Source organism: Struthio camelus, chromosome 16 (assembly GCF_040807025.1).
Source record: "Struthio camelus isolate bStrCam1 chromosome 16, bStrCam1.hap1, whole genome shotgun sequence".
Taxonomy (NCBI): Eukaryota; Metazoa; Chordata; class Aves; order Struthioniformes; family Struthionidae; genus Struthio; species Struthio camelus.
Window position 1 is genome coordinate 15,461,156 of NC_090957.1, and position 25,376 is coordinate 15,486,531.

General features: G+C 42.4%; 2 protein-coding genes and 2 non-coding genes across 9 annotated transcripts; 3 read left to right on the forward strand and 1 right to left on the reverse strand.

Annotated features, from left to right (window-relative positions):
* Positions 1–16,876, reverse strand: PSPH (phosphoserine phosphatase). Of its 6 annotated transcripts, XM_068910614.1 has the most exons (8): positions 14,152–14,234; positions 13,961–14,060; positions 12,086–12,196; positions 5,458–5,616; positions 4,277–4,411; positions 2,554–2,699; positions 1,529–1,677; positions 1–180 (listed from the first exon to the last, which is right to left on the reverse strand). In XM_068910614.1, exons 4-8 carry the CDS (start codon positions 5,595–5,597, stop codon positions 70–72), a joined length of 681 nt encoding a protein of 226 aa, XP_068766715.1. In that variant the 5' UTR covers positions 5,598–5,616; positions 12,086–12,196; positions 13,961–14,060; positions 14,152–14,234; the 3' UTR covers positions 1–69. The 6 variants fall into 6 exon arrangements, with proteins under 6 accessions (XP_068766715.1, XP_068766714.1, XP_068766713.1 ...); XM_068910613.1 differs by lacking the exons at positions 13,961–14,060; positions 14,152–14,234 and adding an exon at positions 16,744–16,876; XM_068910612.1 differs by lacking the exons at positions 13,961–14,060; positions 14,152–14,234 and adding an exon at positions 16,744–16,851 and having other exon boundaries at positions 5,458–6,185.
* CCT6A (chaperonin containing TCP1 subunit 6A) lies at positions 16,174–24,437 on the forward strand. The gene is made up of 14 exons (XM_068910608.1): positions 16,174–16,442; positions 16,764–16,827; positions 18,420–18,554; positions 19,179–19,352; positions 19,502–19,605; positions 20,366–20,476; positions 21,022–21,181; positions 21,491–21,573; positions 21,969–22,065; positions 22,523–22,670; positions 22,976–23,109; positions 23,211–23,313; positions 23,785–23,857; positions 24,074–24,437. The coding sequence occupies exons 1-14, from the start codon at positions 16,309–16,311 to the stop codon at positions 24,144–24,146; spliced, it is 1,593 nt and encodes a 530-aa protein (XP_068766709.1). The 5' UTR covers positions 16,174–16,308; the 3' UTR covers positions 24,147–24,437.
* Positions 18,919–19,050, forward strand: LOC138061345 (small nucleolar RNA SNORA22). The gene has a single exon (XR_011134981.1). It is a non-coding gene; the product is annotated as a small nucleolar RNA SNORA22 (small nucleolar RNA).
* Positions 20,085–20,220, forward strand: LOC138061344 (small nucleolar RNA SNORA15). The gene has a single exon (XR_011134980.1). It is a non-coding gene; the product is annotated as a small nucleolar RNA SNORA15 (small nucleolar RNA).
* Positions 24,438–25,376: the final 939 nt, after the last annotated feature.

Here is a 25,376-nt window from a genome sequence, read left to right on the forward strand (position 1 = left end):
TTTGCAAACAAATATGTGTTTAATTGCATTGTATTTATAGTTGTTAAATATATTATTTTGCTGTATAATTTATCGTTCTTCCAGTTCCTTTAGCAGTTCATCAAAGTGAGTAATGTACCATTTAGCTTTCTCCTTTACTTGCTTCCTGATTACATTTCCTCCAAATCCAATGAAGCAGTCCTAGCAAAAAAGAAAGAATGGGCTCATAAATTACTGCAGTCCTATATAAGGATATAAGGAATGGAGCTTCTCTGCAATTATGTTTGTTTTTAAGCTTGAACTCCAAAATTATGGCATTCCTCCCCTCCCAAAGAAATCTATTTTACTTTGCATGTTTATTTTTCACATTTATTACCAAGAACTTCATTAACGCTCAATTTTGCACCACTTTGGCTATTGAAGTTTTTCTCCACTAGCAAAGTTGTGCCTCAGTACCTTGCAACATCCAGACTGTTTGGATCCAAGACTTTACTGAAAATCTGGTGTAACTGTGATGCAACATAAATCCTTAATATTCAAGAATGAGTTAACATCTGAACATCCATGCAACATCTCACAATTATCCCTATTCTGTTTATCCTAACTCTGTTTATCTCCTTTGATAGATACCAGAAGCAATCATTAACCATGTCGTCAATCATTAACCAGGAACAACCATCATTTCTAGGTTTCAGAAAACCAGCTGCAGTGAAAGTACAGTGTTTAAATTTCCACTGCTTGTTTTTTGCCTTCAGAAAGCATTAAACAAATATTAAGCTGTATTGGTGGTGCACTTACTTAGAGCTAAGGGACTTATTGTCATAACTCACACGCACAAGTAACCCTTAGAAGTTGCTCCTGTGCATTTCCATGCGATAGGAAATCTATCCCCAAACACTGGCAAAGCAGAGACGTTGGAGTACTCATAGAGAAAGGCACTAAAGATGAGGTGGAATTAAGAGCTCTTCCTCTGTGAAATGACAATTTTTAAAAGCTTTCTATTCTTTATTTTCAATTATTTCACCCTGTCAGGGCTGCTATGCTCAAAGATGTCATTGCTCTACAGTGAGATGAACCCTCCAGCTCTATGCTGATATCAGGTGGGTGTGCAGGGTCAGCTTGATACAAGACTGGTTGCTAGACAGTTTGCAAATATATAAGAATCTAGTGTCTAGAGAATGCCAGGGTATCTAGCTGGCCTTGTGAATTGCACAAAAAGAGCAAGAGCATATTGATGTGGATGTCTCAGAATGAATGCATAAGAGAAAGACAAATGGCCTGTATCCTCATTTTATCTTTAGATGTAGGAGTAGAGTAAGAACTGGTCCCTGTCAGCTGTCTCAGAGGGGGTGAAACGCTGGCTGAGATTGTCAGGGCTAAGAGAAATTAACAATTGTGTGTTCAGCAGCCTTTCTAGAGAAAATTACCTACACAGATCTCTTTTAGGCTGCTGAAAGTGCTAAAGATCTTCCCTGAAATCCTAATAAGTATTCAAACAGCTTTTTCCAAAGCATTTGCTTAGAGGGAATTCCAGTTCTTCAGTACTTACAGCAGGTGGACAGGCTTCCATGTCTGTAGCTCCATCTCCAATCATAACTACATTTTTAAAGTGGAACTGTTCCTTCAAATGAGTAATAACCTTTCCTTTCCCTCCTGATTCAGCTGTTGGTTGTGTCTCATCAAATCCTGCATATTCTCCTAGAACACAGTGGAAGGACAAGTTAGACATAGACAGCATGTGTAATTACTTCGGAGGGTTTATATAGCAAAGCCCAGGTATTGGGAATGATATCAACGAACTCCTTGGGAATGAAGATAGATAGATTCCTATGGTCTTTTCTTCAGAAGACCGCTAATTGCATGCAGTCAGGTAAGCCTCACAATCAGCACATCCCAGTGAACTAATTAGAAGATAATAAAACCGAGGATTTCACCTAAGTCATCGGTGGAGGTATTTTCAAAAAGCTGAAGTGCTATCGTAAAAGTAGAAACCCCATATGTGTAGTATGACAAATCCGTTCCCGGGTGTTCTGGTCTAAACATATCAAAAGCAGCATCCAATATAATGTATAATAATGTATGAAACTTTAAGAAAGAAGCAACCTCACTAAACCCAGTTGTGCTTGATTACACTAGCATGAGGTCCAGGGCTGCTGCACTAAATTTAAGTCCATTGGTCCCTATACATTCCTCAGTCACTGAGAGTAATGTTTGCCTTTAAAAGCAGATTAGCGTAATAAACTCTTTACACTTAAAATGAAAGAGCAAGAGAAAATTAATCTCTGCTGTCAGCAACTGTAATAGTTATAACCTTCTAGCACAGCTCGCAATTAAAAAGTAACCACAGCGATATTTCATGTGTCTGGAGAGTGATCTGGACTCATGTTTTGGGGGGGCTTGCAATTTCCCTATCTAGAACTAGCTGGATTGGTAACAAAGTGATGTAGGCTGGACAGATGGCCAGTCACAGATTCTGGCTGACTTTAAGGCCACTGTAGTGTGGTATCTGACTTCAGTTTGAACTCAAAAAGTGGCATTAATTAGCAAAGAAAAGAGCTAGTAGGCAAATCTCACCATTAAAGTAAAACTTCAGCCTGTTGGCGAAGACGTTTGCTGTTGGAATGTTCAGCTGCAAGGCCACGTGCTCCACGATGCTCTGAAACCCGCCAGAGACCAAGAAGACTTGGACCCCTCGCTGATGAAGCCTGTTCACCAGCTCCCTGGGAAGAAAGAACAATCACCAGGCGTGAGTGCCTAGCAGGACTCAGGTGTGATGAAGGGATAACAAGGAGGCTAAAATACATCTTTCCTAAGCAAGGCTGCCCATGTTTTGCATTACTGTGGTTTACTTGGGATGTGTGCTGCTTTCCAGTTCCATCCTTCTCTGCTGCCTGAAGCTTTTCCTTCTTTCCTTTGCATGTTCAAACTTGAAAAGAGCTTAACAAAACTTCTATCCAGCAACAAATAGGTATTTAGTTGCTCAGAAACAAGCGCTCCCTAGAAATGTTTTCTTTATGCTTTCATTTTGTTCACATTAGTTCCCTTGAAAAAATGACAGCAGATCCGGTTCAGATTTTTTTCCTGAAGTTAGGTATAAAACAAGCAAGAAAAAGTGTCTATAATACAGAAAATGTAAGGATTGCAGGGGAGATATAACCACTGCCCCAAAACTCAAAAGTAGGCTGAAACGTGTGCAAAGTGCAGAAGATTTCTAACTCGGAGATGGTTCCCTGAAGACACTGAACAGCAGCAGTGTCTTTAGAAGATGGCAGTAGCTACAGAAAAGGAATCATGGAAAGAGAAGTGAAAAGTTTTCAGACCCAGTTAATGTCAATGAGACTTGAAGGCAGTCAAAAGTTTTACGGGATTTGGCTCTACAGTCAGAAGGATCAACGTGCAGCAAAGCTAAGTAGTAGCAATAAAAGCAGAAATGCTAAATACTAGAAAAGAAAAGTGGAGGCTTAAAGCAGGCTACACAGAGAGGAGGAAGAAAGAGAAGGAATGAAAAGGAAAATCATGTGCTTCTAAACAAGGAAACAATGCCCCCTTTGTAGTTACATCTAGCTATGCCTTCCACAGAAAAAGCTGAGCATGTGCTTCATTTCAAGGAGAAAATGTAAGCAAATACAAGCAAAAATTTAAGAAAATGTAAGTTGTCTAGAACTACTGTATGAACTAAAACTATTTTAGACTTAGAACTGTGGCTGAATTCCATAGTAAAGAAACAATTTTCAGTTGTTTGAACCAATTTGAATAGGAAAAAAAGATCTTTTCAGTTGAAAAAGCTAATGTTTATTCCAAACCCAAAGATGAACGAATACATATACATATATATATTAAAAAATATATATATATATGGCGGGGAGGTGTTTGTGTGAATATTTCCCTTTAATGATTTTTTAATACTCTGTTAGTGACTTTGGTACAAAATGGGTAGCTCTGAACCCTAAGCAGAGTCCAGAGGTATGTATGCCCACAGGAGTGCACAGACAGGTACTGTAATTGCAGAATAGACCAAGCCAAAGCACCGGATATTAAACCTCTTGAGCCTGCCAGCCAAAATGGCAGTTAATAGATAAGACTGTTTTCTTTTACATGGATGCTTATCCACTTGACGTGCACTCAGACCATTGTAAGCTCTTGACTTGAGCTTTGTATGCAACATGAAAATCAAGTGGGAAGACATTCTAAACCAGCCCCATGGTCTTACAGCCTCAGTAATGTCAAAGAGCTTTTTTTATTTATACCGTGTAGTTTTGGAAAGCTCTTTCATTAGATCATTTGAAATTCCTCTTACCTTATTCCTGGTGTTAGCTGAGGTGGATTGTCAGATATTAATTTTTGCACTTGCTCATAAGAAGGACGTATGAGACCTAGTCGTGCTGTTAAAGCTGCCTTGAATGTCACAGTGCCACCCATAGCTCTGCGGGTCCTAAATTGTGATCCAAACAAAACAAATCAGTGACATTTAAGAAGCTGTGGCTTCTCTCAAGAGCTGTTAGTTGAAGAGGAATACCAAGGAACAAGTTAAGAGTCTATAGGTTCTACGTTACACTATGTTTATGTTGTACAGGAGACTGGTGCTCTGAGAAGTTTGGTAGCAGCTACGTGTAGGAGAGTTACAGGTAGAGAGAGAGTGGAGCTATCCACTTTAGATCCAGATTGCAAATCCCCCTCAAACTACGTGCAAAGATTCAGACTTAGTAACTTAGTTCAGGTCCAGCTCTTGTGGGTGCAAAAAGGGACAATGCTCTGTTATGATAGTTTCAAGTTACTTGACCAGTATTATGGGAAGAAATAAAGAGAATGGGAAACAAAAGACTAAAAATGTGGAAAGATTATTGTAATCTAACAAAGGAAAGCTATTACTGAGCTTGGAGACCAGTTAGTACTTGTGTGCCTACAGTCTGTCAATTTTTTGGGGCTCAGTGGAAGACTCCTGATATTTCTTAAGATAGTTGCTGCATTTTAAGAACCAGTGAGACGAAAGAAGACTGCTTCATTCCCTCTGTAAGTGCGTCTGAGCCAGTGGGACCAGAATTCCTAAACTGCAGGCTAGGTGACGTTCTCTCAAGTTAATGGATTTTTGCTACTAGTTTCAATAGAAATAAAATCAGCCTCAAAGAATTGTCATCAGATTTGTCCCCTCTCCTCCATCTCATAATAAGAGATCAGGTTTTGCTAGTGCTCTGCCAAGTTTAATGACGAGACCTTATCTTAGCCTATCAAAGAAATTTACTTCACAGCATTTATTTCACTATAATTTTGTTGAGTGGCTCCACAATTCCAAAAAACTAACTAACTTCATTATTCATTAATGCCACGTATTATTCCTAAAATCCCCTTTAAACTATAATAATCTCCTAAAACATTGAGTTGAATTAATTCCTCTTGTAAATCTATTGTCACAGATTAGCCGTAGCCATGATTATTTTTTATTACTGTTCACATGAAGAAAATAGCAAAAAATATACGTACATCTCTGCAACAGCATCTCCAACTCCACAGAACTTGGCAAGCTCATCAATGCCTTCTTCCCTGATGACTGTACTGTCCACATCAAAGCATACTGCATCAGCATTGCGGAAGATTTCTTTCATCTCCAAGAGAGACGCCATCCTTTTAGGAACCTTTTTACTGTAAGAGGGTAAGATAAAGTCTTTCTGTGAGTCACAGTATTGCACTCCGTCTTGGGCCATTGGAGTGACTGATCTGATCCTTGCAAGTAGGGCCAAGCACAGCCTGGTAGCCAGCTTTTATCAATGAGAGTTAGCGGTGGTGGAGGTATGGCTCAGTTGCTGATTTGCTCTCTGCTGTTGCTGCCTACTGATGTCCAATTTACGTTACAGGTGGGCAGTGGAGCTTTGGTCAGCTGCTGATTTGCCCTCTGCAGGCTCGGCCCATTGATGTTCATGTGGGGTTCAAGGTTGTAGTACTTGGCATTTGCTGAACCAGTTATCAGACTGCCAGCTATGGTGAGGACTTGTAATTCTCTGTCTCATCTTGCCCTCACAGCTTGAATGAATCTTGATTTCTTATCAGAACAAGTCTGGTGTGTCAAATTAGTTGCTCCAGGAAATAGTAAAAGAAACCCAACCCAGGCTTTCCCGTTAAGGATTTTCTTGATCACAGTAGACATAGCTGTTTTAAACCTATCGGTGAGTGGTTGTCCCTAAATCATGAAGGTTTAGATCCCAGTGAATAATCTATGAATGTATAAAAGATTTGGACATTAACATTGGGAATTAGTCTTTTATAAATCTCAGTGAAGTCTGGGGTTTAGGGAACCTAACCTTTAAGATATCGCAACATCACGGTACGACGTTTTCCATAACAGTACCTGACAAAAGTTTGTTTTCTTCCCTTTTATACCTGCCCACTTGAGTATGCTGAGCACCTCTTCTGCGGATCAGGAGCACAAGGTTTTATTCAGGTATTTTCTTACTCTCTACCCTGCTCATCTTTTGATTCACCCTTTCATAAGGGAATTCAGTGTGGACTTCACTACTTATCACTCTGCACATTTCAGTACAACTACAGCTTTATATCTATCCTATTTCCCAGAATTTTGGAGAGATTTTTGATTGGTGTTTTTTTCTAATCTCCTAGAATTATTTAGCACAGCTTTCATGTAGTTAATCTGGGCAGCAGGTTCTCTCTTCTTCTGGGACAGAAGTGAAAATACCTTCAAACAGTATGTCATATACTTCATCTTTTGTTTTCCCCTCACTAAACTAATTTATTCTCCTTGTACATATCATGTGATTTGTGATAGTAAAAGGTCTTACACTTACAGGCTCCCAAAAACATTTCTTTTTTGGACAAACGTCCCATGCGCTGGATACACAAGACCTCCAGCGCAGATGGAGACCTGATCATTATGTATCTGGCTATGGAAGAGCACAGGGGATGATTAGTACTGAACTAACTCACTATCAGACAGGAAACGTCCCAGGTTCACACACAGTCGGCACCAGCCAGCTCTCATGAGGTGGCTTCTGTCTGCTCACTGAGGGACCACAGCTTAATAGTTAACGGTCAAAGCAGGAAAGAGGAACCTTTGCTTTTATTCCTATTGCTAATACTGCATACCATAGTTCACGGTCTTTTGCCTGCAATGTTGCAGGTAGGAGTGGTTGTCCAAGTGTTTTAAGGGGTTCAGACCAAAAACGTCTATTCAAGTCTGCACTATTACTGCTGAGCTAAATCCTAAAGGTTTCGTTTTTGTACTATTGAAGTCCTTAGTTGCACAGAACATGACAGCGGTTATGCTTAACTAGGGATTGACTAAGAACTGAACAGAAACTTGGGATGAAATTCAGCAAACTGCAGTTTCAACTGATCTGGCGAACTGGGTTCTTCTGTTCGGAAGCAGAAATGAATGTATTTCTCCATAGAAAACGCAGGGGTAAACTGTCCAAGACAGTGTTTTCATGCAGGTGCTTAAACCCTGTCTAGCTGTAGTCCGAACACCTTCTGCGTTAGACCCCTTGGAGTTATGGCCCTCAGTTTCTTAAAACATCACATCCCTGCAAGATATCCCTCACTCATACTAAATGAAGCGCTTTTGACACCAAATGGTCAGTATTGGGATACAAAGATGTTTATGAAAAATTATCATAGCCACGGAAAAAAACTTACAGAACACACATACTCATCTTGTAAATGTTTATGTGTATAGAATATGAGAGAATACTCCAGTCCTTCATTGAAAGGTAAAAGTCTGCATAAATGGAGAAGACGCTGCACCTAAAGAGTGAAGCTTGAGGTGAACATCTGAGAACCATATTTATAAGTGTTAGTCTGCGTTTAACAGGTAGTTATCAGTACTAAATAGGAAACACCAAGAAACAGAGAGATCAAAGTCACGTAACGTATTTTAAAGGCAAAACTATTCAAAGGCAGCTGTGAAACAGTACTCTCTGAGAGGGATGTTCTGTCTATTCTTGAGTTTTGTAGCGTGCACACATGACCGTAATAACCTAAGTGAGTTCATGGCTTTTGCAGAAGGCTACAAAGGTGACACAGTAGCTTCCTCAGTGCTTAGCATGTGTGTCACAGGTGTAGGTGAGGATGGGAGAGCAGATACCACCCAGCTCACACTTCCCTCCTGAACATTCAGTTCAGGGGTGAGGAAGTAGGCAGAGCCTGGGCTCAGCCTCCTCAGTGTGCCAGAAAGCAGAGGTGAGTGGTTACAGAGTAAGAGGAGATATTCCAGAAAAGTGCTTTTACAAACTCCTCTTCTGGGAAAGGAAGAAACAAGAACTGAACCATAATTTGTGAGGTCTCCACTCTTGGTGCAACAGAGCTGTTCCTTGCACTGTCCTTAGGACATATTGTAAAACTGTGATCTATCCTTAAGAGCTTCGCTAAAGAGTTATTTGCGACAGAGCGCATGTGTTTTTCTCTATTTTCCTCTAAAGCACAGACTATATTTATAGCACTGTACAGAAAAGAAATATAGTCATACATCATCAGCATGGCACGTAAAATAAACTTCTCTCTTAAGCAAGCCATGGACATAAGTCCTCCCCCCGCCACCCCAGCAGTCAGAGACTGATTCTGAGCTAAGGCTTGGCAGCATGCAGACGTGTGACTGAATTCCAAGTTTACTTTGCATTAGCCTTGACTTGACATTGATTCCTCAACAGTGTATTCGTATCTTTTCTAGAAGGTTTTGATTTTCTAAGCAGGGGGCTTTGACTTCAGGGCATGGCCTCGAAAGCCATTTGCTATATATATTTGTGCAGTGGAATTAAAAAAAACATTCACTAACATTTTTTAAATAGCATGCTGTTAATTTTTTCCAGCCTACTGGAAATTATAAAGTCCATGAAAAATTCAGCCATGGGTTTGGTGCCAATTTTAAAGATTTGCGCTGCTGGGCAAACTTGTTGCATCACCATGGCATGACATTTGCATCATGATGTTCCAACACTGATTCCTCACTATGTAAAGATGTCACATTGCCTCATGCTAACCTGAGGCTACACTGCAACATTACCCCATTATGATGCAATGTCACTATGTGGTGACATAGCACTGTTATGTGATTTCTTGGTGACAACCTGAAATATATTTCTGGATACATATCTTAGAAAGTTTATTCTCTTTTGAGAAAAATGTTATATCTAGAAATGTAGTTTGGGAGGAGGGAGGAAGAGACAGCAACTTTGCCTTCTCCCTAGGATCCACAGTTCCCTTATTCCCTTCTCTTCTGGATAGTTCTCAAAATGATGAGACCATCGCTGCTACCTTCACTTTGAAGGACATATTTACAACTTAGAGCAAAAATTGGGGATACCAGCTGTGAAGCCATGGTTGGCATTAACTCTGTCTTCTCTTTGTTCCATGCAATAATTCCTTCAAAAGAATTTCAGGCTATGGCCTAAAAATGACAGGTTGTAATGCAAGAATTGTGTTTTGAAATGCAAAACAGATCAGTAGTTCCTGATCTCCCTTGGTCCCTGCCAAAATCTTCCCACTTCCTGCTGTAGCTGGGAACTAAGTCCTAGAAAAAAATGGACGCATTTTTGGATGACATATGATTAGATGGTTTTGAGAACTTGTGATGAACTGTAAAGTAGAGAAGCTCATACTGGAGGAAAGAAGATGAACCTATGAAGGAAGCTTCAGCTATTGCAGGGAGCTTTCCTGGTGGGAAAAGTAAATTTTAGGGGTTAAAGCTCAATGATTTCACTTGGAGTGAAATCAGATTTTGCCCTTGTCTGCAGAGCCCCAAGGGTCACCATCAGCTCTGGAGGTTGGCAAATGCCCTTCCAAAGGGTAACAAGCCAATTTCAGTGACTTGTGACATTTTTCCCAGGCCTGAATGTAGGTGAGAGCATAAGGCCAGGCTATCGGTGTTGAGTAATGGACAACAGGAATGGGAGAAAAAGCAAGCAAGAAGAGGAGAGGTTGTGCTCCTTCCCTTGCTTTCAGAATTCTCACTAGGCCATCCTGACACAGCGTCCACTGGGAAACTGCTTGAATTCACCTCTGGGGCATGTCCTACCATTTGAAAGCTACTCAGTAAAGCATGCGCGCACACAGACGCACACACAGAGGAAGAAGGCACAGGAGGGAGCACGCTCCAGTGCCCTTGGGTGTTACACTAATACAACATACTGATTTCTGATAGCTTTCTCTTAGGTGAGAATGCGGTATAAGGACAGATTCAGTAGCTTGCTCACAAGTACAGGTCACCTGGAAACATGAGCAAAAAGAATTGAAGCTATGTAAAACTTTTCTATGGGCAAATCTCTAAGGGATGTGGTAAGGGAGTAGCAATTTTTGATTCCAGAGGGTTATAGTCCACTATAACCCTCTGGTTGGCAAAGATGAATTACTTTGAAACACAGAGCATCTGCTTGCTTAGCTGCATCGATGTTTGTGTGAGATGGTAAGAAAACAGGAATTCCCCCAACCAATAGTTACGAGTTCTACTTCCCTTTGGAAAAATTCAGTAGAAAATCTCTGATCTTTCTCCGCTGAATTTGAGATGGAAAGGAAGACTTCCTATTCTATGATTTTCATGCTGGAAAAGCATCCGAGCAGCAAACAGTCCAACATGACTGAGAAACTAATAGAATATTGTGGGGAAATGCCGAAAAGAAGAAAATGGGAAAGAGGAGAAGCAAGGACAAAGAAGAGACCAGAGAAGACTTATAAGAAGAGAGTGACAGAGGGTAGAGAGGGTGAAATTTAAGATAAACATGGAGAAAAAGGAAATTACAAGGAGAAAGTGGAATTCCCAGAAGCTCTCCTTGCCTCTAGATGATGAAGTATTTCATTAGGCCAATGTCACAGACCGGCAGGCCACTTGGAAAAAAATCTGGCATTTCCACAAGAGAGTTCTGTTTCGTAACAGAGAGGGTGGAGTCACAGAAGCAAGCCTAGCAATTATGTAAGGCCGCATGTTTAAGGAAAACAACTGAAATCTTTTCTGTTTGCTGACCCTTCAAAGAAGTGCACTTGCCACAATGTGAAAAACTGAAACATCTGCAATATTTGCTACGTCTCATGCAAAAGGCAAAAATAAATGACACTCAGAACCCCAGGTGTCCTGTGGCTGATGCATATTTTGATGAGATCTTGAGGAGATCTCAAGATCATCATTGTGATTACACTTTACTTGTTATCACATTTCAGCTTTCAGAAGTGCTGCCATCTGCTACTTCGTATTATATTCAAATTTACTGCTGTGAAAAAAAAAAAAAACCAAATGAGCCTTAATGAAATATTACCTAAAATAGCTCTTTAAACAGATCGCTCAGCCTACACTTTGCAAACAGTCTCTGGCGTTTCCGACTCTGATTCACCTTCCCGTTTAACAATGGGAGATTGAGCACTTCACTGAAAGTTGTCGGCTGCACAAGAAGCCCAACTTTGAACTCATTTGCCCCGAGTCATTTCACTGCTATCAGTGAAGTTAGTCCCAGTTTGCACTGAGGTGGGTGAGAACAGCATCACTTTAGAGGAAAGATGATACGTTTAAGCAAATTAGTTAAATTTAAGTAAATTGTTATTATTGATTTTTATACTCCTGCCAATGCTACTCTTTAAAAGCTCAATCCATCCATCCATAATTGGGAGTTTCTGTGGTTTTTGGTGTGAGAATAGAAAGATTCAGTCCTTAAATTATCTCACTGAGCCTGCTTCAAACTTCTTGGTTTTCTGTTCAGTTTTTAAAGGTAGTAATATCAACCTGTAGGCGAATCAATAGACGGATTATTTGCAGCTATACACAGATATCTGCTGGCAGTGCCTAGCTGTAAATTTCTTTAAGCACCTTGTAAAAAGTAGTTGAAAAGGGGTAGAAGGAACTTCACGGATGTTGACATGCCCAACCCTCCAATCCTCTTTGCATATCCTGACAAAATGATGATGCTTTCCCCCTGCATGATTGCATCATTCATTCATGCTCCTGTTATAAAATAGGCACCATGCTGCTGCTGCATCTTGTGGGGCAGTGTGGCCATAGCCCCAGCAGAAGATACTCTTCGCTTTCTATGCTAGAAAAATACGGTAAGCATTATGGATCTGAATACGCCGAAAGCCAACCCCTTCCGAACTGAGAGAAAAAAAAACATTCCCAGCGACTTACAGTGTTGTACTGCCCGTGGCTGTTGCTGCTGCTGCAAACCTCTTGGCTGTACAAGAAAAGAAGGGATCAGCTGAGACCTTCAGTCACATAAATACAAAGGCACGGGCTGATCTGGAAGAAAGTCACATTTTGCAAATCACTCTCTATAACCTGCTGAGTAAGCCAGCCTGGATTTTTTTTTTTTTTTTAAATCGTTGCCCACATGTAACCAGAGAAGTCCAGCTGTTCGCTGACAGGCGTAGGGCGGAGAGGTGTAACCTTGCCTGCGTCAGGGGAGGAGCATTCAGCCCGGTTTGGGGCGCTCCCCACTTGGGTAGGCATGGCTTGGCACGGGAGACGCTGTGCACAAGACAACGAGGAGGTTGCTCCCCGCTGAGACAGCCTGTGCCACAGGCACGGAAAACCACGTAGGGGTCCGAGCAAACCCCCCAGAGCCCTTCACACGGAGCGCGGCATGGCAGGGCGAGGGACGAGAGCCGCAGAGGCGCTCCAGTAAGCAGCAGTCTGGAGTTTCTGCTTGCATGAAATCAGAGGCAAGATAGGTACACTGGGTTTTTGTTTCTATTGTGGATCAGGTGAAAGTTCTGGTACGTTAAATTTGCAATATTGCATTTTGGCTTAAACTGTTATTCAGCGGTATATCAGAGTTTGTAATATTACACCGAATAAATATCAAATCAAAAGTCATCAAAGACCTTGAAAGCCAAAATAAAACCTGTTTCTGAGAACGTTCTGTTTTGTTTCCCCAAATGAAATGTTGTCAAAAGCAACAGATAACTGCAAAACATCTCTGTGCTAGTGTTCTGGCATCGCACAGAAGAGCTTCCCTCCACAGACGTTCACCGTGGGCACTAGTTAGTAAACTGGAGGCAGCCAACCCAGAACTATAAAGTTGGTTATTTGGTTCAAAGTCAACAAAGCCAGATTGCTGATTTAGCTTCTTTTATTCACTTGTGATAGGAGTCTTATGACTGCTCTCCCTCTTGAAAGCTTGTTCTGCACCACTGAATGCACCAGTCACATTTTATGCATGATCTCTTTTGCAATTCCGGCAGTACTACACCTCAAAATTATGTGCATTAATTGAAATCACAAGCCTTATGTGCATCTCCTCCCATGTCTTCCTTTTTGTTTTTTGGGTTGTTTTTTTTTTTTTGAATGCCTATACTCAATACTTGCGTAACCACTGGTCAAAATAAGCATCTATTAGTAACTTCTTGTATCCAGAAAACCTAGTACCAAGCCCCCTTGCTGCAGAACTGGTGACATGGTTCACTGTTCTGTCTGGTCCTGTTTGTTAGTTTTATCATGTCAGGACAGCATGCTGTAGAAAGATTTAGAAATCCTTCATGCGAATAAGGTTTAATCAACACAGATCTTGATAACGATGAAAGAAGACTGCTTCTACTGAGAATTGGAGTGGGTTTTTTGCCAAAATAAGCACTGCATGACTTTTACTAAGAGAATTGCTGCTGAATATTTCATGAAGGATATCCCCTATATTTGGCTTAGTTAAATGAACAAGTTAATTTTAATTCAGTTAAATATTATGTTATAGATTCTAATCTGGTGTAATTTCTCATAGCTTCATGGATTTCAATGGACAACTGACGCCAAGTAAGCATCTGCCTTGTATTGTTATTATGCATTAAAAACAGATATGCAGAACAGCTCTAGCAACTACAATTAAAGGACTAAAAAATAAAGAAAAGCTCATACTGATATCTAAAAAGTGCTGCAAAATGAAACAATAGTAACCCTCAAACATATGAGCCAGGAAAGAAGCACAGAGAAGGGTGCATGGAAATTTTAAGAGGATGTTCAGGAGTTCAAAGCACAAGTCTTACTGTGTGACTGTCAATGCAAGTACATCACCTCTCTCTCCTCTATGATTTAAGAAACCCCTCCATTCATTTGAGAAGTGGAAATAACCTATAGGAAGGACTGGAATTTCTTTGAAAATGGCTTTCCTTTTCTGCAAAAAATAAAAAAAAAAGAACAATCCAAACTAAAATCTGCCAAAATGACTGCTTTCTTTTCTTACAGTAATAATTCCCCTCACAAACCTGAAACTGTTTGGGGAATGGCCAAACCCAAAAGGCTGCAAGCAGTCTCAGCTGTGACTTGGAGAAATCACTGGGAGCAGCCAGCCCCACACACTGTCGGTGTTCAGGACGAATAATTCCTGCCTTGCCCTGGGCGAGACCCAGACAGGTCACTGACGAGCAGGTAAAACATGAAATGCAGCGTGCCTGCTGGTAGATACATGAGCTTGAGGAGGCTGCCCTCTGCTGAGAATGGCCCAGCGAAAGGATTGAGACCAGCAAATTACAAAACAGAGAAGCAAGAGCGGCAAAATGTTGGGGTGCGACCCGTGGGCCGCAGAATCCAGGGGGAAGAGGGGGAATTTAGGTATTTTAATTGTGCATTGCAGCTAGGCATGGAAACCTTAGATACTGGCACTGCAGCCTTTCAGGGCTGGGTTTTCTTGTTTGGTTTTACTTTCAGCAGGCCTGTGGCATCCCTACAAAAACAAAGAATAAATATTAACTGGAGAGTTCCAGATCCCCATTTTGAAATACAAAGCATAATTTCCTGCATTTTGTAATGTTTAATGTTTATTTTTAATGATTACAGCAAGAGGGGGAAAAAAAAAAAGTGCCCATCCTGGTTCTCTGTACTGAGGAACGAGCATTAAAATATTTTACAAGAAATATACCCTGCTCAGCTAAACAGAAGGGCTCCAGACTTGTGGTATATGTCCCCTCAGATGCTCAAACACCAACTCTGTCTAAAAAAATTTAAAAAATCAGAAACGCAAGCAAATTTGTTAGCAGCTGTCCCCTCCAGTCCTGCCAAGTCAGACTGAGAGGACCCGAATGGGAGACTTCTGCACAGGGTGGCACTTTGCCCAGAAACCTGAGCGATCATCACCCGAAGCAGGAGAGCAGCAGGTGCCAGAGCCCCCTGCCAAAACCAGTCAGGTTGGCGAGCCTGCCTTGACACTTCCCTCCCGGCCTGTTTCGGTCGGGTTCCCCCGAAACTCTTGCGCTACAAGACCGTTCCCAACAGCTGGCTTAGCGTTTACTGCTGGAAATGACGTGGAAACACGAATAACCCATCGGGCTGCTGCTCGCCGCCTCGGCGGTGGATTGCAGAAGCCCTGCGCTCGGAGCCGTGCCCGCCCAAACCGGTGTGGGTCTGTTTGCTGAGGGTGAGCAGCCTCTGGAGCGGACGGGCTGCCGGGACACCGGATGCCGCTTGGCCGGGATCTCCCTGCACACCTGTGTGGCCACAGGTCATGATTATTTGGGGGGGGGGGGAGCCCAAAAGCCAGGAGGAAGTATGCGTCGCACAGCCGCAAGGACTGGGCCCTGACCGGCCGCGCAGGCCAGCCGCTTCCAGCACCCCATCGAGTCGGCTCTCAAAGCTGCACGGACTTTTAACAGCATTTGGGTTTTTCTGCCACAGGCCTCAAAAGAAATCTCAGCGTTGCCTTGGGAGAGACGTTCCCTCACGCTTAGGAAGAAAAACTGGCCGAGGGTTGGAAGCCACCAACGGCCAGTCCTCGTGCAGCGGCTTTGGGGCTGCAGGAGACTCCCCGGCCGCCGCAGGCCAAGCGGCATTTCTGTATCAAGGAAGAGCAGTTTTGATTAACCGCCACACTCTGGATTCTTACCAAGAACCGCTTTGATTATTAATCCAGCCCGTTTAACTATTAATTCTCTCGATCTAATGTTAAATCAACGAGTTTAATTATTTATTCTCATGGTTCTGCGAACCTGGCTGATGCCTATGTCACATGAGCGGGCAGAAGTAATGACCGGGCGACTATTCCCGTCCAAAAGACTCATCTTCATATTCACAGGCTAATTACATATTAATTGCCGTGACTGGACAGCGGGCCGCTGCCCCTCACGGCAGCCCCCGCCCCCCGCAACGTCCGCGGCGGCGCGCGCGCCCCGCGCTCATTTCCATATGAACGAGCCGCTCCCAAGGGCCCCGCCGGGGCGGGACGGGGCCGAGAGAGCGACAAGTGTCGGAGCCAATAGGACCGCGGCTGGCGCGCTCTGGGCCAATCGGCGCCCGCGCGCGCCGGAGTGTTCTAGAAGGGGCGGGCGGGGAGGAGCCGCCGCGGGTGCGCGCGCCGCCGCCGCCTCCGCCTCCCGCCTCCCCCTCCCCCTGGGTCGCCTCAGCGTGCCGGGCCCGGCGCAGCGGCAGCCATGGCGGTGAAGGCCCTCAACCCCAAGGCCGAGGTGGCGCGGGCCCAGGCCGCGCTCGCGGTGAACATCAGCGCGGCGCGCGGGCTCCAGGACGTGCTGAGGACCAACCTGGGCCCCAAAGGCACCATGAAGATGTGAGGGAGCTCGCCCGGGTTGGGGGGAGGGGGGAAAGGGGTGTCCGCGGGCCTCGTCCTTCCCCCCCCCACCACCACCCCCCTCAGTCCACCAGGGGCCTCCGCGCGCGGGGCGGCCGTTACGGCCTGAGGGGGCGCGTGAGGAGGGCGGCTCGCGCGAGGCCGGGCCCCGGCTCCTGCCGCCGCCATGCGGCGCGGAACAAAGGCGGAGGCCGCTGGGCGGGTGGGGTTGAATGAATGGAGAGGGAGCGCTGTGGGGCCTAGGCCGGGCACGTGTGGCTGGGCCCGGGGGCCTGCTCACCCGCCTTGTGTCCCCCGCAGGTTGGTGTCGGGGGCTGGAGACATCAAGCTGACCAAAGATGGCAACGTGCTGCTGCAGGAAATGGTGAGCTGGTTCTTGTGTCTACGGCGTGTGGGGGGATGGGAGCCTCGGGAAGCTGGGGGGGGGTAGGGAAGCTGAAACTTGCTCCTCTTCCCTTTGGGTGCCTGTGGCAGAAGGGAGGCTCCGTCCCCTGCTGACCCCGGCCTGCATTTCTGTGGTATTTGGCCCTGTGCATTGAAGGGAAATGTCCCTTGGGAGGGAGGTCGAGAAATAGGTGCTGCGTGGTGAATACTGGGTAAAATATATATGTTAATTTGGCAATTAGAAAGGAAACGGTTTATTTAATGGAGTTACCATTTTTGCTACTTTTGTTTTGCTTATGGAAAAGCATGCCTAAATTGTACTTGAGCAGGCATAAGGCAGCAGGGATTTTCAGGAATTCATAGCTTAAAAGAAGTTTGAGCCTGAGTGAGGATGCAGTTCATTCATATTGCTTTCCTTTCAAGTCTGGAGTTGTATCACAGTTTCTCCACTGTGTCAGTGAAGATTATATGAAGGGGGGTGCCGTCCTGCCATTAGCCCTGCATATGCATAGTGTGGCTGGGTCACTGCTGCGTGTCCCAGGTCCAGAGTGGGACTTATTACCTGATGCTGTTAGCTTGTAGTGGCGCCCCATGCCTCCCTTGTGAGCTATGCCACCTCATTAATTGTCTGTCTGTTGTACTTCTGTGTAAAATATTCACGTTAATATAAACAGTTGCTTAGCAGACAGGAAAAATTTGATAAATAAGCTGCTTCAGACTAGAAGCAGCACTTGAAAAACAAGAATGATTAAAAAAAAAATTGATTAACAGCATAAATGATTCCATTCATGTTTTGCTTATCTCACTTTTTAAAGTACGGTTACTAGGCAAAAATATCATCAAACGTGGAGAGTGCTGTCCCGTAGGTTTGTAGGCTTCAGCCTATGCTGAAATGCTCTGCAGTCAGCAATTGGAAATGTTAAGTGATAGATGTATTGCTTAAACTGATATGCCTATTTGTGTAAGTAACATAAGGTCATATGTGGTGGTGGTGGTGAACTTTGGCCAGATAGGAATGGTATTCTTGCTGTGTTTATAGCTGAAACACTAGTGTACTACTGCATGATGTTTCAGTAGAGGAGCGGTCAAGAAGCAAACTGCCTGAATATTATTCTTCAGTTTCAGAAGAAAAAATAAACTGTCAGGGGAATGGTAAACCAGACACTTAGACATCTGTAACAGTGCACGCAGAGATCCCTAAATTAGCTCTAAACCTACTAGTCTAAATGTCAGGAGTATAGTTGAGGTGGTGCATCTGGTCCCTAATAGAGAAAAAGGCTCTGTCAAGTGAAGCGCTGCTCATAATGAGTGCAGGACTAGCTTACATAAAAGCGTTCAGCATTGTTCTGTTTAGATGCACAAAATCTAGGGGGAGAAAATCTGGTGTTACGTGGATTAATACAAGAGACTTATTCTCAGTGGGTGGTTTTTTTTTTTTTTTATTGAATACTGCTGAATTGACACACATCGCAAAAATCGAACTAGTCCTTAAATATTTTGTTCTAGCTGATTTCAGATTAGCTACTTCCCATAGCAAGGTTTATTATTGCTCAGCTTCTTGCTTTTGTTTAGCAAATCCAACACCCGACAGCCTCCTTGATAGCAAAAGTAGCAACAGCACAAGATGACATCACTGGAGATGGTACCACTTCAAATGTCTTGATCATTGGAGAACTCCTAAAGCAGGCAGATCTCTATATTTCTGAGGTATGTATGTGATAATTCCTTCAGAGATAATGATTAATGAAGAGCTTTATCTGAGACCATTCAACTTTTGCTTTGTTTAATGCTAATGTTTGTAAATCAAACGTGAAAGTGAGTGTATGTTTTTACTTAAAATGAGTGCATTGCAGAGCTTGTAAAATGAAGAAAGGCTAAAGTTGAAGGCCTAGAACTTATTCAAAATCAAAACCGCTTACTGTTGCTTTTAACAGCAGGCAACAGATGTAACCTTATTATTTCTGACTATTCTGTTTGAGTTTAAACAGTTACCTTACGTGCATGTTAACAAGGAGATCCTCTGCGATAACAGATGCGTTGGACAGTACAAACTGCAGAATAAGCATTCCTTTTGCACAGTGAACACCCAAGTGTGCTTTGTAGTTCCCTTGGTCTTAATTCTGTGCTAGAGTAATCTGTGCTTTTCCTCTGCATTGGAAGGACTGGCATTCCTTTTATATGTATTCAGAAGGACAGTACATTCTCTTGTCTCTGTATGCAGGTTCTCTGCATTTCGACATTGGATGCAAAGCTCAAACCACAGGTTCCCCTTGTGAAAAATACCATTTCATGTTCTGCTGTCTAATGATTTATCTGCTTTTCTTGCACTAGGGCTTGCACCCCAGAATAGTAGCAGAGGGATTTGAGATTGCAAAGGAAAAAGCACTTGAAGTTTTGGAGCAAGTCAAAGTAACCAAGGAAATGGACAGGGAGACCCTTATAGATGTTGCCAGAACATCCCTCCGTACTAAAGTTCATGCTGAGCTTGCTGATATCTTAACAGAGGCAAGTGTACATGTGTTGTCTGTCCATTTTTGTGTGAAGATGTCCCGGTTGTAAACTGTTCTGCCTATTCCTTGGGGGGAAAGGTGGATGGAAAGATGTGACCTTGCCCTTTGGAAGACTAACGTATGTGTGTGTTTGTTTTATTCCAGGCTGTAGTAGATTCTGTTCTGGCAATCAGAAAACCAAATGAGCCCATTGATCTCTACATGGTAGAGATTATGGAGATGAAGCACAAATCTGAAACTGACACGACGTAAGAATGAAACAAATATTCTTGAGCTTCAGTTTAATGGTTTCCTGAAATTTGAGTAGCTTGGATTCTGCCCCCCCTCCCCTCCCCCCAGCAGAAGGAGAAAATTGAGTGTCTTGATAAAGCTACCGTCATCTAAAATCATTAGGAAAGGGGTGAAAGGAAGGCAAAAAGATGCATCTCGGCCCTGAATTACCTAGAGGCCGGAAGTTCCCCAGTTACTAAACTAGATTCCCTGACAAGAGACTTCTTGAATAGCAGTGAATGACAGAGTCAGATTTCCACTTTGCTCCAGGTGGATATGCTTATTTGCTTTCTAAGGATGCTGTATATTTTTTTTTCCAGTAATGATACTTGTGGCATGGTTATGTTTTACATTTGTATCTGTTTATTACAATTACAAACTATGCATTAGGTAAGTGAAAACTGAGTTGTAGTTAATTTAGTTGAAAATTCTCTAGGTTCTTAAATGTACCTCAGTGGCATGGACGAATTCTGCATTAGCTTTCCCCAGTAGCTAATGCAGTCAGACACTATGCAAGAACGTATTCCCTTTTCACACTCTGATTGGTATGCTTTTCGCGTGAAAATGGGCGTGCCCGTGGAAGTGGGATACATGATTTTGTTTACCTCTACCCTGAGTGTATAGGCAATTCATGTCTGACTAGCTGGCGCCATCAGCTGTCTGTGCTGCATGGTCTGTACTTGCATGAATCGCTTGTTTTCTGTATGTTGACATACAAAATGCTTTTTACTTTCTCAGGTTGATTAGAGGGCTGGTTTTGGATCATGGTGCTCGTCATCCTGACATGAAGAAAAGAGTGGAAGATGCTTATGTTCTTACTTGCAATGTATCTCTAGAATATGAGAAAACGTAAGTATACAGCAGAAACACCAGGAGCAGAAAATACTCCTCTCTCTCTTGGAACCTTTTTTTTTTTTTTTAAGGTGTACTTAAATAAGTATTGAAGGACTGCATGGAATCTATTCTAGAGGAAGGCAAGTAGTGTAGAAGGTGGAATGGGAGAACTGATACTCTCTCTGCAGCCCTTTCCTGGAAAAAGGAAGCTGACAACTCAAACAGAACTGGCTGTAAATGTCAGTTTCAGAGGCATAGCTCCATAGAGTTTCTTTTGTTGTCTCACTGAAAGATAGCTGGAAGTCCTTTCTTCAGGCACAGTTTTATACTGTAGAGTGAAACAGGGCTATACTTTGGAGTTCTCCATTACAAATATGTTGCTTATTTTTGCATTGACAAATCTGTGAATGGGGTTCAGGGGAGGATGTTCTATGTAACACATTAGAACCTTACTGAAAGAATTTCTTAGGCAGTCCTTAATCTACTTTTATTTCTGCAGTAAAACAGTAACTACTTGTCCTCTATACTGTTGTGGGTTTTTTTTCCCTCCCCTCCTTTAGAGAGGTGAGCTCTGGATTCTTCTATAAAAGTGCAGAAGAAAGAGAGAAGCTTGTAAAAGCAGAAAGAAAGTTTATTGAAGACAGAGTGAATAAAATCATAGACTTGAAAAAAAGAGTCTGTGGCGATTCAGATAAAGGATTTATTGTGATCAACCAGAAGGTGAGATGAATAGGTATGATAACTAACTAGAAAATGCATCTGAGATGTTGGCTTTCTTGGCGAGCTGCATGCTGTTTGATTCATTTTGTGCTGTTCTTCAGACAAGAATAGTTGAATTTGGGATGATGTAGCTTATGTACTTATGAAAACAAATACACAATTTGTATTCATGTTTGAGGGAGAGGGGAAGTTGGGTTTTGGTTTGGGGTTTTTTGGAGCCCTGAGGAAGAATCTGCCCGTTGGTTTCAGACTGGGGGAGTTTTTCTTAGCGTTTTCTTCTTCCTGACAGTCACTCTGCCTTCTTTCTAGGGAATTGACCCATTTTCCTTGGATGCACTTGCAAAAGAAGGAATAGTTGCTTTGCGCCGAGCTAAAAGGAGAAACATGGAAAGGTCAGTTCCTGGGGAGGAGGAGTAAGTAACTTGCTGTTCCAGATTCTCACACTAAATCAGGTCTGGCTTGAATAATTTAAGGATCTGCTTCGATCTATTAGCTCTTACTAGAGTAATACCAAGTAGTTTAGTATAAATCATGGAAACATCAGCACACTAAGTGAAGTAGGAGTTTGAGCTATCAATATGCTTCAAATATAGACACATGCAGGCTAGATCTAGTTCTACAGGCTGAATCTTGTGAAGAGCTTTTGAGGAAACGGAAACAAGCTGATCCAAGCCTAGAAAGTATCATACTCTGTGTGCTGCAACACTATTATTCATAATAGGCTGCTTGAGTGACTTGCAGTTTTGCTTAATTTAAAAGAAATATTAACCTGTATCAATACTTTCAGACTGACCCTTGCATGTGGTGGTACTGCTATGAACTCTGTAGAGGATCTCACTCCTGAATGTCTGGGACACGCAGGTCTTATCTATGAGTATACGTTGGTAAGTATGACTGGAGGCTTTCAACTGGAGCCAAGTTAAATGACTTTACAGATCTCGCTTGATGCTGCTTTTCTTCTGTCTTGCTGTGTCCCTGCAAGAAGGAGTTCTGTTCTGCGTTGTAAGAGAAATACTGGAGTAGGAATAAAGACCAGTGGCATTTCAGATCCTAGTATCCCCTTGTCTGTAAACATCTGCCTAGGTATCTGTTCTTGTCATAGCTTGCTTATTATGCTTTTAAAATCTGTAAGATTGGGAAGATGCAAATATGGCTCTGTTAGGTGCTCTGAGGCGCTTAACGTGCATAGCTCTTGTGTGGATAAAGACGTGCATCTAGTTTCTCACTGCGTCTTGAAGACCTGTTACTTCAGAACTGAATCTGAAAGTCTGTTCCTTTATTTAATGTGCGTATGTTGATTAAGCAAATATATGACACTGAGTAGATAACTCTGTTTGTTAGGGTGAAGAGAAATACACCTTTATTGAGAAATGTGACAACCCTCGCTCTGTTACCCTGTTGATCAGGGGACCGAATAAGCATACACTCACACAAATCAAGGATGCAGTAAGAGATGGCCTGCGTGCTGTTAAAAATGCTATCGAGGATGGTAAGCCTCTACTCTATTTATCCATGTTAAGGACTTAACGTGAGTTCTGTTGAAATACAGATTCAGCCATTTTGAGATGAATTTGCTTAACTAGTAGCTGATGCGGTCAGGCACCAAACTAAACATATTTCAATGCAAAGTGTTTTTAGTCACGGTTCTTAAATAGTGGCACATTATAAGTGGTTGATACTGTAGCTTCGGTAAGAAGCTGGTTAGTTACATGCTGTCTTTTTGGGGGTGAGGGAAGAGGTCAAAATATTGCACAAGCAGTGTGGTTTCTCAGTATAGTATGTTTTCTCCTACAGGATGCGTGGTTCCAGGAGCAGGTGCACTGGAAGTAGCAGTAGCTAATGCTCTTGTTAAGCATAAACCTAATGTCAAAGGAAGAGCCCAGCTCGGAGTTCAAGCTTTTGCTGATGCTCTTCTCATCATTCCTAAGGTATAAGGAACTCCCGAATAAAGTGGCTTTAAAACACAGCTTGCTCAGCAGGAGTCCACTTCAGGTTAACAACATGAAGTAATGTCTTTGTTCTCTCAAAGGTTCTCGCTCAGAACTCTGGTTACGATCCCCAAGAAACACTAGTGAAGGTTCAGACAGAACATGCAGAATCAGGGCAACTTACTGGAGTTGATCTGAACACTGGTAGGAACCTTTCTAAAATACGGGATGCGCTAGTAAAAGCAGCTTGGTAGTAACTCTGAAATAGTGAAATAATGCTTCGGAGTGACACAACTGTTACTTGAGGAAGGCAAATGTGTCATGGTTCAGCTCTGTGGAATCATTTGGAAGCTATTAAACGAGATATCTCTTGCTTCTTTCAATGGAACATAAAATTGGTGTTATCGAAGTCAGGCTTAGCTTTCTGCATGAAAAACTGAGCAAAATGCTTTGGCTGGGTGTGCTGCTGTTGCAGTCACTCTTTGTGTACTGTAAAGAAAAAAAATACATTTTTATATAGACATATATAATGTGTGTGCTTCATCTTCACGCAAAACTTAAGCAGAATGCAGAGTAACGCTTTGTAGCAAGTAACATTAGGGGTTAGCAGAAAGTCACAGTTTGAATGACGTAAACCCACTATTGATTACTTAGATTGTTTTGCCTCTCCCCTAGGTGAACCAATGGTAGCTGCCGCAGCTGGAATTTGGGATAATTATAATGTCAAAAAGCAACTGCTTCATTCATGGTAAATGTTTTAATGATTTCACTTTAAATAGTAATGGGTGTTTGATATTGAAGTTGATGCAGCAATTTGGGATCAAGTTACGTGTAGAGGAAGCTGGGTTTTTTTGTTTTTTCTTCTTGTTTTTTGGGGTTTTGTGTGTGTGTTTTTTCTTCTTGGTTTGTTTTTATGAACTGTATCACAATGCTTGTTCTAATAGTCTTTATTTAATATTTCTAGCACAGTGATCGCTAGCAATATTCTCTTGGTTGATGAAATTATGCGAGCTGGAATGTCATCTCTTAAAGGCTGATTGGATCTGCTGCCGTCAGTGGTGATCATCATGAGTAGTATTGCCCCATGGAATAACTTTGAAGAAGTCCGCCTGAAAGCAGTCTTCTCTTAGCTATAGTGGATTTTCACAGCAATGGAAGTTATTCTACTGTAACTCGTTACGCCCCTTTGGTAGACGTGGCCACTCAAAATATTAGCAACTATTCAAATATTTGATTCTAAAATCAGTTATTTATTTTTAATTTCACTGAAGTATACAACTGAAGTTGCTGTCCTTTTTACCCAATAAACTGTTATGTTCTGTGCTTTACTTGTGTCAGTTACTTAATACCTTGCATTCCTTAGGCCTGGTCTGTAACGTTCTGTTTATCACCTTAGTGAACAGTGGTGAGCTCCAGGGCTTGGTCTCAGTTCTGTTTCTGAATTTCGTTATAGATCCAAAACTCACCATGGTAGACAGAGTTCCTGGTCTGATGAGGTTGTGAAAATACTGCTAATTTTCTGCTGCCAAAGTAGGCAGGATTCAGATCTGGAGGTTTTCCCATGTTGAGTTAGCTAATTATTTCATATTCTGTAGTTGTTTCTCACAAGTAAAACTTAGTTCACTTACTCTAAAATGGTTAAGGTGTGTGTGTTTGCAAAGCAAAGACAATGGCTTTTTAAATAACACTGAAGGATTTTTAGCACTGTTTCCGATGTGTATAAATGCTTATGGACAGTCTAGGCAGAATTTGATTTTTGGGCTCAAACCTACCAGAAGAGGTAGTTGAACTTCAGAGTGGGGGGAACAGGTTGGTGAAGTCTGAAAAGATTTTGCCTACTTCTAGTTATGTTGCGTTTGCGTTAATACACCCACCTTTTGACTTTTCAGTGTTGTGAGGTTGTGTTTGGGATACAGTTGAAAAGCAAACTTTTCTCCATGCATATACATGATCTCATATACTCCAAGTGCATTTCTTATAGTAGAAAAAGAACCATAAAAACAGGCTCAAAATGGCACTTAAGTACTCTGAAGAATGGGGAGGGCTAGGGGATGAGGGGGGAAGATGACAGCATGTGCCTTTCTTTACTGAGTTGGAGCTATTTTGTCAAGGATGGGCGTTAAAGGTCCTTGGTGCCAACCTAGCCAAATAGCGCAGCTCGGGCAGGTGGGCTGAGCTGTTGTAGTTAAATGTGTTTTTTTTTTATTAGCTGGTGAAAAGAGGAAACTAGGGTAAAGGAGTTCCCAGGACAGGTACCCTTAAGTCAA

What these genes read in the sequence shown, in the direction of transcription:
- PSPH (XM_068910612.1), bottom strand. Translation starts at nt 5,678, where the DNA reads ATGGCCCAAGACGGAGTGCAATACTGTGACTCACAGAAAGACTTTATC. An exon ending in GGAGATGCTGTTGCAGAGAT is followed by an intron (nt 4,412 to 5,457) that starts GTACGTATATTT and finishes ATCACAATTTAG; the next exon opens with GACCCGCAGAGCTATGGGTG. An exon ending in CAGCTAACACCAGGAATAAG is followed by an intron (nt 2,700 to 4,276) that starts GTAAGAGGAATT and finishes CTTTCTTCCCAG; the next exon opens with GGAGCTGGTGAACAGGCTTC.
- CCT6A (XM_068910608.1), top strand. Translation starts at nt 16,309, where the DNA reads ATGGCGGTGAAGGCCCTCAACCCCAAGGCCGAGGTGGCGCGGGCCCAG. An exon ending in CCCAAAGGCACCATGAAGAT is followed by an intron (nt 16,443 to 16,763) that starts GTGAGGGAGCTC and finishes TGTCCCCCGCAG; the next exon opens with GTTGGTGTCGGGGGCTGGAG. An exon ending in TTGCTGATATCTTAACAGAG is followed by an intron (nt 19,353 to 19,501) that starts GCAAGTGTACAT and finishes GTTTTATTCCAG; the next exon opens with GCTGTAGTAGATTCTGTTCT.